The sequence below is a fragment of the Pagrus pagrus genome (genome assembly GCF_965226575.1).
Source record: "Pagrus pagrus genome assembly, chromosome: 11".
NCBI lineage: Eukaryota > Metazoa > Chordata > Actinopteri > Spariformes > Sparidae > Pagrus > Pagrus pagrus.
The window spans coordinates 3905658-3920187 of NC_140195.1; the positions used below are offsets into that span (position 1 = coordinate 3905658).

The 14530-nt window shown below is 42.7% G+C and overlaps 1 protein-coding gene across 6 annotated transcripts in view; it reads left to right on the top strand.

Annotated features, from left to right (window-relative positions):
• The window catches only part of agap2 (ArfGAP with GTPase domain, ankyrin repeat and PH domain 2), a 49944-nt gene extending 35795 nt beyond the window's left edge, over window positions 1-14149 (top strand). For 3 of the 6 annotated variants that reach the window (XM_084366569.1, XM_084366567.1, XM_084366564.1), the window contains exons 3-19: window positions 26-113; window positions 377-462; window positions 574-709; window positions 1939-2073; window positions 2209-2327; window positions 3928-4080; window positions 4223-4297; window positions 5634-5738; window positions 6099-6279; window positions 7350-7475; window positions 7569-7703; window positions 8132-8191; window positions 8479-8630; window positions 9638-9728; window positions 9906-10128; window positions 11134-11404; window positions 12851-14149. In XM_084366569.1, coding sequence (XP_084222695.1) covers window positions 26-113; window positions 377-462; window positions 574-709; window positions 1939-2073; window positions 2209-2327; window positions 3928-4080; window positions 4223-4297; window positions 5634-5738; window positions 6099-6279; window positions 7350-7475; window positions 7569-7703; window positions 8132-8191; window positions 8479-8630; window positions 9638-9728; window positions 9906-10128; window positions 11134-11404; window positions 12851-13057 — 2343 coding nt within the window. In that variant the 3' untranslated portion in view covers window positions 13058-14149. The remainder of the gene's footprint in view (window positions 1-25; window positions 114-376; window positions 463-573; window positions 710-1938; window positions 2074-2208; window positions 2328-3927; window positions 4081-4222; window positions 4298-5633; window positions 5739-6098; window positions 6280-7349; window positions 7476-7568; window positions 7704-8131; window positions 8192-8478; window positions 8631-9637; window positions 9729-9905; window positions 10129-11133; window positions 11405-12850) is intronic. The other 3 variants (XM_084366568.1, XM_084366565.1, XM_084366566.1) reach the window with 2 other exon arrangements.
• The last annotated feature ends 381 nt before the right edge of the window (window positions 14150-14530 follow it).

A 14530-nucleotide genomic window follows, 5' to 3' on the forward strand; every position in this document is an offset into this window, starting at 1 on the left:
TGTATTTCCTTCTTTCATCTCTCAGGGCATTCTGGGAAGTCTGAAAAGTGGCAAGTCAGCGCTGGTGAACAAATACATCACAGGCAGTTATGTTGCACTTGAGAAGCCGGATGGTAAGAAACAGAGAGTGCATCTTTTTATAGAGTTAATTTTAACTAGTTGAGTTTAATGCTGGTCAAACATTGCATTGTTTTTAAATAACAAATCATTCTCGAAAAATATTTTTGGCTTCTTGCTGCCGAGTCTCTTTTTTAAACTGCAGAGGCGTCTGAGCATATTTCCTGCTGCCTGCTGTGTGATGTGGCTTCATCCTCCGTCTGTCACGCTGCCACCGGCTGCTAAATAACTTGTCTGTCATTGTCACTGTCCTTGTCAGGTGGCAGGTATAAAAAGGAAGTGCTGGTGGACGGACAGAGTCATTTGTTACTGATCCGAGAGGAAGCTGGACCACCCGACGCACAGGTGCTTATTTGTGTGTGTGTGTGTGTGACAGAGAGAGAGAGAGAGAGAGAGACAGTAGTTAGTATGCAAACCTGCAGACTTCATCATCCATCATCCTCCTTCCTCCTGCAGTTCAGCAGCTGGGTTGACGCAGTGATCCTGGTCTTCAGTCTGGAGAACGAGGCCAGCTTCCAGGAGCTCTACCAGCTCTACAGGCAGCTGAGTGAATACCGCACGGACATCCCAGTCATAGTGGTCGGCACCCAAGGTCAGCCCATGAGACACAGTCGTATAGATTCACTCATACTGGGAATAAACCATTCTCAACCGGTTAACAGTCAGAGTGACGCCATGTTGAATCAGTAGCCTGTAAAACCTGAAAAAAGTAGTATAACGCCTTTTGTGCTCCAGAGGAAGCTGCATGCAATCTGATAAATTACCTCCAGCGATGTCACACAAGTTGCATTGTGGGTAATGGAGGCAACAAGGTTTTAAAGAAGCGCTGTACTTTTCTATTCTCATTCTGGACGGTTTAAAAATGATAGAATTTGACACAGCAGAACCAGAGATGTCATCTTTTTTGTTCCACACGTTCTTCTTCCTTTTTCAAAACCTGGTGCCTACATTACCCATGATGCAACTGAGCCACAGAGTGACATCCCTTGTCAGATTGCATGCAGCTTCCTCTGGAGCCACAAAAGACTTTATACTACTTTTTTTTCCCACATATGCAGGAGTACTCCTCAAGACCTGTTAACGCACTTTAATGTGTAAAAATGGTGGAGTGACCCTTTAAGTTCTTTAACTGGGAAAATAAGTGGAAATTACTGAAGATATTAAGTTCAATCAACAACTTTTCAGTCGTACTGTTTACAGAAAACTCTGAAGGGCTCTCCAAAATGAAAAATAAAGCAAAATGCTCGTGTTCATATTTAATAATCTCCAAGAAGTTAGCCTGCAACATTAATTACTCCGTATACTGAATTTCTGCCACAATATTATATTCTCAAATTAATTTGATAGGACAGAGAAGTGGCTCTCGCTGAACCATTGCTGATTCATACTCGCAGCAGATTTAACAAACTAATCAACTGAAAGTGGCACGCGGTCTTGAGAGTGAGGGATCAGAAGTGTAATAAATGTGGAGCATATTCGACCCGGAGGAAATCACCTCAGACGTTCTTGTAAATCCTGTTAATGAAACAAATGGAGCTGAAGTGGTCGGGCGATTCATTGATCAGTTGATAGATGATTCATTATTCGGTCATTCGTCGAGCACCTTCTGCTTCTCAGATATGAAGTTGTGCTGCTTTCTGTGTTGTATGATAGTAAACTGAATATTTTGGGAAGACTAAACAATAAAGGATCAAAGAGAATAATCAGCCGAGAATAAATGTATGAAGCTCCTTGAATCAGACTAGAAGTCAGTAGTGTATAAACTCTTTGTGGTGCTGTGTTCAGGTTTCTTTCTCACTGATGTTGTTTTTTTCATTACAGATAAAATCAGTAGCACAAACCCTCGGGTGATTGAGGATCAGAGAGCCAGGCAGCTGTGCATCGACGTGCGTCACTCGCTGTTTTACGAAACCTGCGCCACCTACGGGTTCAACGTCGACCGCGTGTTTGCAGAGGGTGAGTTTTTATCACAATCTGATCTGCATTGTTTGACTCAACATGATGAATCACTATTATTTAGTCACTGATTATTCTTGACAGTTGATTGAACCAGTTTAATGGCCTCTGTGTGTTTTGGTTTTTTTCCCCCAGCTGCTCAGAAGATTGTAGCTCAGAAGAAGCAGGCGGCGCTGCAGGCCTGCAAGTCTCTTCCTAACTCTCCCAGTCACTCCGGAGGCTCCACACCTGGATCAGCATCGTTCCCCAGCCAGGTAAACGCATCCTCACAGCTGTAGTTCAGTACTTTTTATTTATGTGTGCAGACACACAGAAGCAGACAGGTTGAAAACAGAAAAGCGTCCAAATGAAATCCAAAACGCAGAGTCCCAAAAACCAAAATACAAGAAGCAAGCGAAGAAAAGTACAAGTAAGAAACAGAAGTACAAAACTGAGGACAAACCAGAAAACCACGAGGTACAAATGAGGAGCAGAGGGAACACAGTGGACCAAAACAGACGAAACAACAAAGAGTTCAGGAACAACACCGGCTTTAACACAAACTAAACTAACGAGGGGACGAGGTGCAGGTGGAGACGCTGGGAACAGGGCAGTGCTGACGAGGCTGATGTGAGACAGGTGTTGGGGGGGAAATCAGGGCGGTGAGGAGCGCAGGAGCACCAGAGAGCAGGAAGTAGACAGTGACAAGAGGATAAAACTACTAAATGAAACAGGAAATAAAAACCAAGACCGTGACATCAGATCACAAGTTATATATCAAAACATAACGTCTGGTAACACATCCACCAAACAAAAACAAAAATTCAGCTCTAACTTTATATATTACATCACTATTACATAGTATACAGAGGTGGAATGTAACTAAGTACAGTACGTTTACAAATGTTCCCTAATCTCAGCACTATCTATTAGACGATTATTACAGATATCACATCTTCCCGTCCCTCGTCTCTCGTTACAGACTTCTTTTGTGCTTTTTTAGCAGCACTGTGTTGCACTGATTCACACGTACGAATGTTTCTAACGCCCCGACAGAAGCACAAAAAACAAAAATGTTTCGGTTTTGTGAAGTCGAGCATACATTGGTATTCATCAGCAGCCATCAGTTGTCGGTTGAGTGCTCAATACTCAAACATTCAGGTGTGAAACTTGTTTGTTAGTTGTTGTTGTTATTGTTCCTCTGTTTGGTTAAACACAGTCTTCCTCCAGTCTAGACTGATATTATGTAAGACGTGATAAAAATAGGACACAGATGAACGTGCTCTGCTGTTGCCATGCCGGTGTTTTCTTCACAATTAAAGTAGGATTTGACTTTGGCAGAGCGTTTTTTATTTTCCTGCCCACCTACACAGAGGATCACGATGCTCTCCCGTCGCCAAAACAGTCCGCTTTTTCTGTATATCTCAGAAATTGATGGATAAAAGACACAAAATTGCCTCTTCATAAAGGTATAACATGGACAAGAACGATATGTTTTGAGAGAGTGACTGAGGTTTCAGAGTCGAGGTAAGACTGTGGAGCTCTCTCTTGGTTGGTTAAGCTTTCATCTGAGGAAGAGTTACATGCATTATAAAGTTCAAATCATCTATCAAACTGAAAAGTAATTTTCAACGCCATCTCCAAGACCGTTCATCACTTCCTCTACATCCATCTCAGCTCCACGAGTATCACATTCCCCCGCGTTCGCGATGATCGACGACTGAAAAATTCATGCTGTCGATCATCACCCACTTTTTGTAGATCTGTTTCATCTTTCAGCCCATTCTCACTCTCTCCATCTCCATTCCCATCTCCCCCTCCTGCCTCCCGACCTCCCGACCCCGCTGTCCTCCCCCGCCTCGCTCCTCCTCTCAGGCCAGTAATGGCCCGAGTAGCGGCTACGCCTACTCCCTCCCCTCCACCCCTGTGGTGGGTCACAGGGATCTGCGGGTTGCACAGGGAGAGGGGGTTGGCAGCGTCAACTCTCGTTCGCTGAAGAACATCCCCAGACGACCCTCCCTCTTCAAGGTCAGTCGATGTCTCACACCTTTCGGTTTCCTGTCATCTCTCACTATCATTTCCATCCATTCAGCTTTCCATCTCTGACTCCCTCACGCTCAAACCTGCTGCTCTTTTTAAAACGCTTTCACTGCTGTTGGATTTGTTTCAGAACCGGGACCCAGATAAGAAGGCTGGTGACGGGAAAGGAGACTCGAGCAGCACGCGGGGAGTTCCCATCAAACAGGTTTGGATTACATTTCAAACGGTGATCAGCGCAGGCGCCAGGATAAAATGTTGGCAGTTAAAAAAGTCTGCAAAACACTGATACGTCCGTGTCATAGGCTACGTACCATAATTACATTTCTACAAGTTGGAGTTGCATTAAGGCGAGAAGGTTGCCGAGCTACTGCAGAAGTATAAAGACCAAGAAAAGTCCAACTCAGACGGGGGTTGGGATGGTTGGATGGATTACACTGGACTTTCCTCCCAAAGACCAGAGTTCACATCCTGTTTGTGGCCAAGAGTCAAGAATGATTCATGTTACGTGTAAATGATTTAACTCAAGTTACATGAGTGTTACATGATGCAGCAGGGCTGTCACGATATCAGGTCTTCACTTCACGATTATCATAGTCAAACAAATAGTCACGATCATGATATTATCACGATATCTGTAGAAACATGAGCAAAAAGTGTCGGCATCTTTAACTTTACGTCTCTAATTTGGCAAATAAATTAACCTCAAAAAACGAGAATTACACACAATTGCTGGGGAAAAGGCCAAGAGATGCAAAAGGCCAAAAATCTTCACTGGATCTTATCATATGTGCATTATTAACACGATGTCGACATTTAATTTTTTAATATCGTGTGAGTAACGTCAGAGTTCTGATGTTTGAACCCAAAGTTTGATCTTTTCCTGAACCCAACTCAGTCGTTTTTGTGCCTAAACCTAACCAAATCGTAGAAACTGTTCATGAACGAGCTTTATTTTGAACGTCTAACGAGACATTGCATATGTATTGTTGCTAACCTGACTGCTGAGCCTTTCACGTCCAAAACTGATGCTACAGGTGCAGGTAGAGCTTCATATTTTGAAGCTTCAGTCCACTTGCCAAGCTGCCAGATTTGACGTGTTGGACGTGAGAACATGTCGTCTTCTTCTAACCCTGAGAGTTTAGTTTTTGTGCCTAAACCGAAGCAAGTTGTGACATAAAAAGATGTGAAGTTTCTCCACATCTGTGGTTTGCAGAAGCGTACATTACCAATTACTCTGCCGATTGGGTTGCAGTTCAAGAAATAAACATGCTACATGCTTAAAGCACAGTAGTTTGTACCACTTCCCTCTTCAGCAACAAAGGTGGGAACAAAAATGCACTCGTCTATTTATTTCATCTTACATAAGCAGCACAAAACAATCCTTTGTTTCATCGCTTTCAACCAGCCGATCTATTAATACCGCGCTATCAGCTACTGCCGTCGGACTTTGAAGATCTCGTCTCTGTTGTGTCGACTCTAAATTTAGTCAGATTCGCTTTGTTTCTTGCGAGTTTCAGTGACCTTGGTTGTTTTTTCGACAGAGCATCCTGTGGAAGAGAAGCGGGAGCTCTCTGAACAAGGAGTGGAAGAAGAAATACGTCACCCTGTCCAACAATGGCACGCTGTCTTACCACTCCAGCTCCAGTGTAAGAGAACACCAGCAGGCAGATCAATACGGCAGTAAAACACAGGGAACATTCAGCACTCGGCCAGAGGAGAGAGTATCTGCAGCTTTACAGATTCAGCTGCAGTTTTTCAGGCCACGTTTGTCTTCAGCAGAACTGTAATTGCTTCGAAACTTGTGCTTACAATTGATTGAGTGATTCAACATTTCTACAGTAGTTTAGTTTTCTGCACCAGTGAAAAGGAATAAAGCTTTAGAGACTTTAAAGGGACAGTTTACCCCAAAATCAAACAACCATACATACATAAAAGCATATCATGTTGTAGCAGCAAGAATTAAATGTATCATTTGTAAGAGGACGTGTCGTTTTGTCGGTTTTCAGGACTACACGCAGAATGTACACGGGAAGGAAATTGACCTGCTGCGTGTGACGGTTAAAGTTCCCGGGAAACGTCCTCCGAGAGCCGTGGCTCCTGCGGGCCCCTCGCCTGTCCCCCCCGTCCCTGCACCTGGAGTTAACGGGCTGAGTAAGGAGCCGACGGCAGCTGATAACACCAGTACAGGTACGTCTTCTTCAGGTGTACATGTACACAGAGTACTGATACTGAGGGTGTGAGGGCAGAGAGATTCATTTAATGCTCCTTTTCCTGCTTTCTTTGGTTTAAAATCGTGCAGAAAGCTCTTAACTCAGCTCTACTGTGAGAAATGATGTATCCCATTATTGAGTGTGATCTCTCCAAAGAGCCACCCGTACACGGAGAGGAGGAGAAAATGGAGGCGAGGGCTGCAGCCAACAATCATCGTCATAATCGATTAATCTGCAGATTATTTCCCTCATTAATTGAGTCACTGTTTGGTCATTACAGCGTCAGGAAGAAGTGAAAAATGTCTGTCACAATGTTGCTCGTTTTGCACGATCAGTTGTCCAAACATGAAAAATATTCAGATTACAAAAGCAGGAAATTCTCACAGTTAAGAACCTGGAAGCAGGAAAGTCAGTCTCATGACGGTTGCGTGGTAATGCATGAGTGAAATATAGACTCGATTAAAAAAATTTTACATGCAAGACCTCAAAAATAATCCAAGGCACACTGGAGGATTTGCGCAAAAATCAAAATGCCTTCATTAAACATGCCGATATGTATTTATGTGTTGCGACCCGCATGTTGTTGAAGGAGACCTGCCGTTTTATATTTTCCACAAGACGATATTTCAGTTGTGCAATGAGCCTTTCACAGGACGGGGGAAAAAAAGACTTAAATCATTACTTCATTATAGAAATTGCAAATTTCCATGGAGGCGGGAGGAAGGGTCGCTGAGGGGATGACAGCACCCCCTCAGATCTTGCATAATAAAAACCTTCAGTTCATTAAACATAAAAAGACTTTCCTCCCTTGTGACAGATTTAAATGTGTAGTTCAGCGTTAAATCTGGCAGGAGAGAGGTGGTACTTTGTTTTTTAGTTATCAGTGTGTGTAGTTTGCAGTTTACTAGTTCTAGTACTGATAATTGTTGCATCACTAGTTAAGTAAATGTTGCATGTGAAATATGAAACAGAGAGGATTTCACTCTTGCACACCATATAAATATGATACACTATAAATAAACCTTTTACTTCCTCTCTTGCTGTCAGTTCCTCAGTTGTGTCCGGCCACGCTCTCTGTGGCTGACGACCGGTCTGGAGGTCTGTCGCCTCAGGGAGGAGACAGAGGCCTCCAGCGCTGCCCCTCCTCACTGTCCACCAAAGCACAAAGTGTCGGTACGTACGCGTGAAATGGAAAAAACCTTCCAGTCATTAACCACCAGTTGGCTCGTCATACGTATACGATTCATTATTTTTGCACCATGACAGATGCCCTCGAAGGGGCCGCCAGCCCTTTCTCTGGAAAAGACCCCGGCCAGGCTTCTCCCATGAGCGACAGGAAGAAGAACAGGAGGAAGAAGAGCATGAATCAGAAAGGAGATGCAGCTGTCGGGCAGGCTGAAGGTGATTTAACAGCAGAGATTTAAGTGTTTACCAGAAAAACTGTTCGTAGTGGGATTAAAATAGAGTTTGTATGTCAACTGTATAAATACACAGATACAAGAGTGATCGATGAAAAGCATTAACAATAAAAAACAACAGAGGTTTTATAATTAATAACAGGAACACACATGCATTAATAAAACATTCAAGAGTGCAGTTATTATAAACAACTCGTATCAATCCAGGAAACCTCATGTTTATATTCACATTATTTACACATTCCCACGCAGATTTCCTTCTTCTCATGTCTCTGTCTTCTCCCTCTGTCTCTTCTGCCGGGATAAAGATTAAAGGTCTCTGAATGTTTCTTAACAGCCTTTTTCTTAACACTTGCACTGTCTCTGTTTTCTCTTTTTTCCTTTCTCCTGTGCTTATCTCTCGCTCTGCAGCCAAACGCAAAATGTGGAAATTAAAGAGCTTTGGTAGCTTGAGAAACATTAATAAGACAGGTAACAAGTTGGGGGTTGATGGAGCAACATCTCTCCTCATGTCTGTGTTCCTCCTCAGTTTGCCCGAGTTGTTCATTTGACTTGTTTTCTTGTAATAACCAGGATTTTTCTGTTCTCACCTTCCATCACGTTGTTTTCTGTTGTTTTGAATTCATTTTTTTTTTCACTTCCCCTTCAGTGACTATGGATTCATAACACCCATTATATTAATCCACGGTGAATTACTTGTCTTTGTGCACATGCAAATCTGACACGAGTTTTGTTCCGCTTCCCGTTTTTTCTTGCAGAGGAAGAGAACGCAGACTTTATCGTGGTGTCGTTCACCGGGCAGTCGTGGCACTTTGAGGCCCAGAGCCTGGAGGACAGGGACTCGTGGGTGACGGCTATAGAGAGCCAGATCCTGGCGAGCCTGCAGTCCTGTGAGAGCGGCAGAAACAAGGTACAAACACATTACAAAAAGACCATAACACGTAATAAGTCTGCATTAAAATGTCTACAAACAATTAGTCTTTTGTTATAAAAACTAAAACTTTACCGTACATGAACATTTGGTTGTTTAATGTTTTGTTCACAATTAGCAAAGCAAGATTGACAACAGCATCATTTGTGTTTATTAGCATTATTCGTGGAAGTGTTTATTCCCTTCATACAGTCAGATTACTCAACTACATTAGCCGTAAAATAGCGAGCGACAGAGTGCATCGAGGGTGTGTGTACGTGGGTTTAAATTCAGAGGATATTTCCCCCCACAGCTCCAGTCAGCGGTCAACATTACAGTGAAGTTACTTAAACACCCAGAGGTCACCTCCGCAGATCGCTGCTGCAGTCAGGTTGATAAACAGGAATGAAGATCCCAAAATTTAAAAAATAATCTCTGAGCTTTCTTCCAGTCGATAAACTGCTTCTGATCAGAGCAGAACCTGATGGGGAAAAAAAGCTAAGAAAGTTTTTGACTAGCACTAACATATACAGGCTGGCTAGCATGTTAGCAGTTAGCGCTCCAGCTACAGTTGTTTTCCCTGCCAGCAGTGGAGGATTTTACATCCAAATTATGTCATGAAGGTGTGTGGGTGCATTTCACTGCATCACTTTTTGGTGTGACCGTGATTTCAAGTTTTCATTTGTAAAAATGTTTTCCTGAATTTCAACTGTGATTGCTAAAAATCAAGTCATGTATAAGTAGAGTACAGTTATCGAGACTTTAAATTTGGAAATCATGTTTTCAGATGCTTTAAAATATTATCTGTATCATCCAGCTGTGAATTATGCAAGAAATCTGTAGAAGAAGCTTTTTACACCCCAGATGTCTCCATAATTAATATACATGATGAAATCAACAATATCAAACTACACATTCACATAGAGGCCAAGGATTTGAAATATAATTTGTTCTTGTTATGTAACTGTGTAGACAAACAAATAATTTAAATTGTGTGTGTTGTTCAGGCTCGGAGGAGCAGCCAGAGTGAAGCTGTAGCGCTGCAGGCCATCCGTAACGCCAAGGGCAACAGTCTGTGTGTGGACTGTGAAGCACCAAGTGAGTTCTTAACGTCGGCGTCTTCCCCCTCCAGCTGCTGGTTTCCTCTGGAGGATTACTCTGCTTTCATGCGACATCCACAGCCTGCGGTGTTGTCACACTTTACTGTTTGTTTTGACTCAGTAATCTGTCTTACATACGTCCTGTGACCGGGCTCCCCGTGTTCTCGCCCTGCAGATCCCACGTGGGCCAGTCTCAACCTGGGTGCGCTGATCTGCATCGAGTGCTCAGGGATCCATCGAAACCTGGGGACCCACCTGTCTCGTGTGCGCTCGCTGGACCTGGACGACCTGCCCGGAGAGCTCACGCAAGTCCTGGCTGCCATCGGAAACCACATGGCCAACAGCATCTGGGAGAGCTGCACCCAGGGCAGAACCAAACCCACACCTAATGCAACCCGGTGGGTTCAGCTCATCACCTCAGTTATTTATAGGACCAGAGCTGTCTATTTTCAGACAGCTGGTTTTAGTTCATGCCAAACTACACGGTGCACCTTTAAAATCAACTTGATCGGCTGCTCTCCGACTAAAGATTTTCCTTATCAACAAGTCGTGGCACGTTTGCATGTTCTCCCCGTGCAGTTTGGGTTTATCGTCACTCTAAATTGCCCGTGGATGTGAGCGTGAAAGGTTGTCAGCCCTGTGATGAGCCTGCGTGCATCCCGCCGATTGCCCAATGTTGCCTGGGATCGGCTCCATGTATTACATTTATACACCTGTTTAAATAATAAATACTTTTAATAAGTAATATTTGCCACGGCCTTCATCTAGAAGTATTTATAAATAAATAAAACACTTAAATACATTATTAAATATAGAGATACATAATAGATAAAAGCTTCGTATTTGATGCTCAGATAAAATATTTACAGGTATATTATAATCGCAGTGATTCATTGTTTATTCATTAGTTCCTTCACAGGATGAGTTACAGTTACATCTGTTTACAAATGCTGAATAAACTATTTATTATCTTTTTATACACCAACCTATTCGCCAGAATAAATGTTGGGAATATTTCTGGAAGTTGTTATTTCTGCAATTGTACGTTGCTTTAGGTTCAGTTTTCAATTTTATGTTGTGGTCTGGTTTCGTCAGGAGACGATCAAGTGGCTCGGCTAAATAATGTCCTGAGGTCTCCTTTAAAATATCTGGTGGTCTCACACTTACAAATGTTGAAACGCTGTCTCGAACTGCGGTCACTGGCTTGACAGCCTTGTTGTTGAACTTCACCACCACCACCCTCCACCTCTTGATATGAGAGTCAGGTCATAAACATGTAAACGTGATCACAGCTACTGCAGAAACGTCAATACTCAGATTCTCAGACATCAGAGCTTCCAGTTATCTAAATCTTGTGCGTTCCTGTAAATGACCGCATCTCTTTTCTGTGTCTGTCTCACAAGTGAGGTGAGGGAGTCGTGGATTCGCGCTAAGTACGATCAACGGGCGTTTGTGGCGGCTCTCCAGACGCCCCAACCCGCGGAGGACGGTATGCGGGGGTGGCTGCTGACTGCGGTGACTGAGAGAGATCTGCCCAGACTGCTGCTCCTTCTGGCCCACAGCACCAAGGACCAGATCAACGCTCCACCGGCCGGGTCGACTTCGCCGCCTCGCTCCGCCCTGCACGCCGCCTGTCAGCTGGGAGACGTAGTCATGACCCAGCTGCTCATCTGGGTGCGTTTTTGATGTGCACAACATTGTACTTTTCACTCCACTGCATCTGTCTGACAGCTACTTTTCAGGCGCCCCTCCTGTCCAGTGAAAACAACATATCTCCAAATTTGGTGATTTTAGTTTGAATATGAATTTCAAAAGCGGAAGGCTGACATGCGGGCGTGCATCTGTAAATACCTAGAATAACAACACGTCTCTGCGTTGTTGTTTCCTCTTTTTTCGACGAATCATCGGTTTGATTAAATTAATCAAACTTCAGATGTGGTGGAAATGCAAACAAGGAAGAGACTTTTTAGTTCTTGGTTCTGGTCTTAGTTTGGTTCCTGTGGTTCCATAGTTCCTCAAACTTTTTAGTCTGAAAGAGCTTCATGTGCTCAGAGACTCCAGTGCGTCTGCTAATATGATTTAACACAACAATAACCATTTAGCACCATCTAAGCTTAATATTATCTCTCTCTCCCCACAATCATATTAAGATAATAAAGCCTCACAATGAGATTTTGACGCAGGGCGCCTCTAACAGGATTACAAGATTAGCTAATGAGCTAACAAGCTAACGTCTTGTCACCTGTTGTAGGAAAAGATGCTCGTCTTTTTGGTCTCATAGCTGCTGCAAAACATATCATGATGTTTGAGTTGATGGTCTCCAGCAGCACATGTTGTTTTTAAAGGCACAGTTCAACGCAAAATCAAAAAGGCTTGTTTTTCCTCTTACCTGTGGTGCTGATTTTTAATCGAGGTGTTTTTGGAGATATCGGCTGTGGAGATGTTTGCCTTCTCTCCAATGTAACAGAGCTAGATGGGACTAGAGTCATAAGAGTTTGTAGTTTTTGTTGTGGGGACATTCCCATCACAGATCAAGTTAATCCACTGGGTCTAGAAATAGCTAAAGATGTTTATGTTGGTTCTTTCAGACAATAACGGAGAAACGTGGGTGCTTTGTTTACCTTCCACATGTTTGTGTTACTGAAGTCGGCACTTGCGAGGTAAACAGTAGTTACTAGTCGTAACTCAGGTTCTATGAGTGCGTGTTTAGTCATTTAACTGCATGTTATCACAAACACAGTAAAATACAAGATTTTTAATATGCTAAAACATTTGTGATGGTAGTGGCAAAACTGCAAGATCTATGTCGCAGAACGTGACACGTGACGGTGATGAAACTGATATGCCGCCCATGAATATTAGCTAGCTCATCGTCCGTGAGTAGATGCTCGCTTCCTTTAGTGCAGAGATACAGAAAGAAAATAGTTCCTACATGAAAGACAACACATCAAGATCTGTCACACCAAAGCAATCTCGATGGATAAGAGGAAAAATATGCTTTTGATTTTTGGGTGAACTGTCCCTTTAATGGCAAACAGCTGTATTTCACTGCACACGTTTCTGAATTTAATTGTCATTTAAACTAAAAACAAGCTAACTATCATCTCTCTCTGCCGGCAGTACGGAATCGATGTGAAAGCGAAGGATAACCAGGGCCAGACGGCGATGAGGATAGCCAGAAAAACAGGGAGCAAAGGCTGCATGGATATTTTGCTCCAGCACGGCTGTCCCAGCGAGACGTCGCCCCCCACTGCCACCCCCATCCTCTCCCGCCGGTCCAGCACTGCCAGCCTGGGCCGAACCAGCTCCAGGAAGCGGGTGTCGTAGCCTGAACGTGGAGCTGGCGACGACTCGGAGGATGCTTATTGTTTAGAAAAAAAAACGTTTTAAAACACGGATACAGGCAGAGACTATATCATAGTACCAAGGATTTAAAAATAAATAGTTTCTGAAGACTGAACAACATATCAAACAACTTAAAAGCAATATTCATTCGGTTTGTTGATGACAGATATATTGCTGAGATACTGTGTTGTTGTTGACCTCATTTTAAAACAACTCAAGTAGAAACTTTGTAGCTGTCTTCTGTAACTTTTAGAGCAGACACTCGAACTGCTTCTGTTTCACTTCCTCCAGAAGAAGTGCAATAAATCCAGCTATGATGAGGAAAAAGCAACACGTTTTAGAGCGAACTGTACCGGTGAGAGAATCAATACGTGGAGAGGGTGCTGCTTTTATTCAGAATTTGTTGTGACTGGACCAAAACAGCGATTATTTCCTTTTGGCTTTACAAATAATAAAAAAAAAAAAAACCTACAGTATGTCATGTTGTTAGTTATGTGTGCCTGTCGCAGCAGTATAACGGTCAGTTTTCGGGCCAGTATCGGCTGAGATTATTCTGCTTAGACTAGAAAAATGAATGGTTTGGAATATGAAATATGTCAGTGTTACTCTCACAGGTCAAAGATATGGCGTTTTAATATACTGTAAATGTAACTATACTACATACTTAATGTTAAACTGTAACGAAGAGACAACTGAAAAATCAAAGACTCAATTTTGTAAATGATTTCTACTGGTAGTTTTGAAAATATGTCAGGTTTTTTTTTTCATCGTCTCTGTTGATTTTTCTTATTCTCCTACATGTCATGAACCAGTAAACAGATGCTTTTACGTACGTAAACATGTGGCTATTTGTTGAAAAAGTTTAATTTGGGATTGGCCGGACGACTGCGTAAAGACTATGACATTATTCACGTTCATGTTACCGTTGTGTGGGTCGATCCCGTGAGTTTGCAGTGAAGTGCGAAGAGTTGCAGGTGTCGTTGCTGCCGCCGACACCTTGTGGGTCGTGTGAATCCCTCATGAGCTAAAAGAAATGGTTACCGGAATAAAATAAACTTTTTTTAATTAGCATTATTTTGATCTTTTGCTGTGTTTTATTTTTTGTCTCTGTGTCATTACATTGTTTTATAGCGTGTTTTTAGCCATGCTAGCAGCGTTGGTCGATCCGCCATTTTGGTCCCGACTACTGAACAGTTTCCTGTGACAGTTCATGTTCCCATTCAGAATAAAGTCTTTTATTTTTATTTAGCGCCATCATCAGGATAAAAAATGTATCAACCGATAACATTCCCATAAGTCTCAGCTGTGCTTTGTGTTTCGTGCTAATTAGCAACTATTAGCATGCTAACTGAGATGGTGAACATGGCAAAGATTATAATGAATTTCATAAAAAATCCAACAACCTGTATTATACTGTATACATTTTGGTTTCCTGCTCATAGATCTGGATTTGCT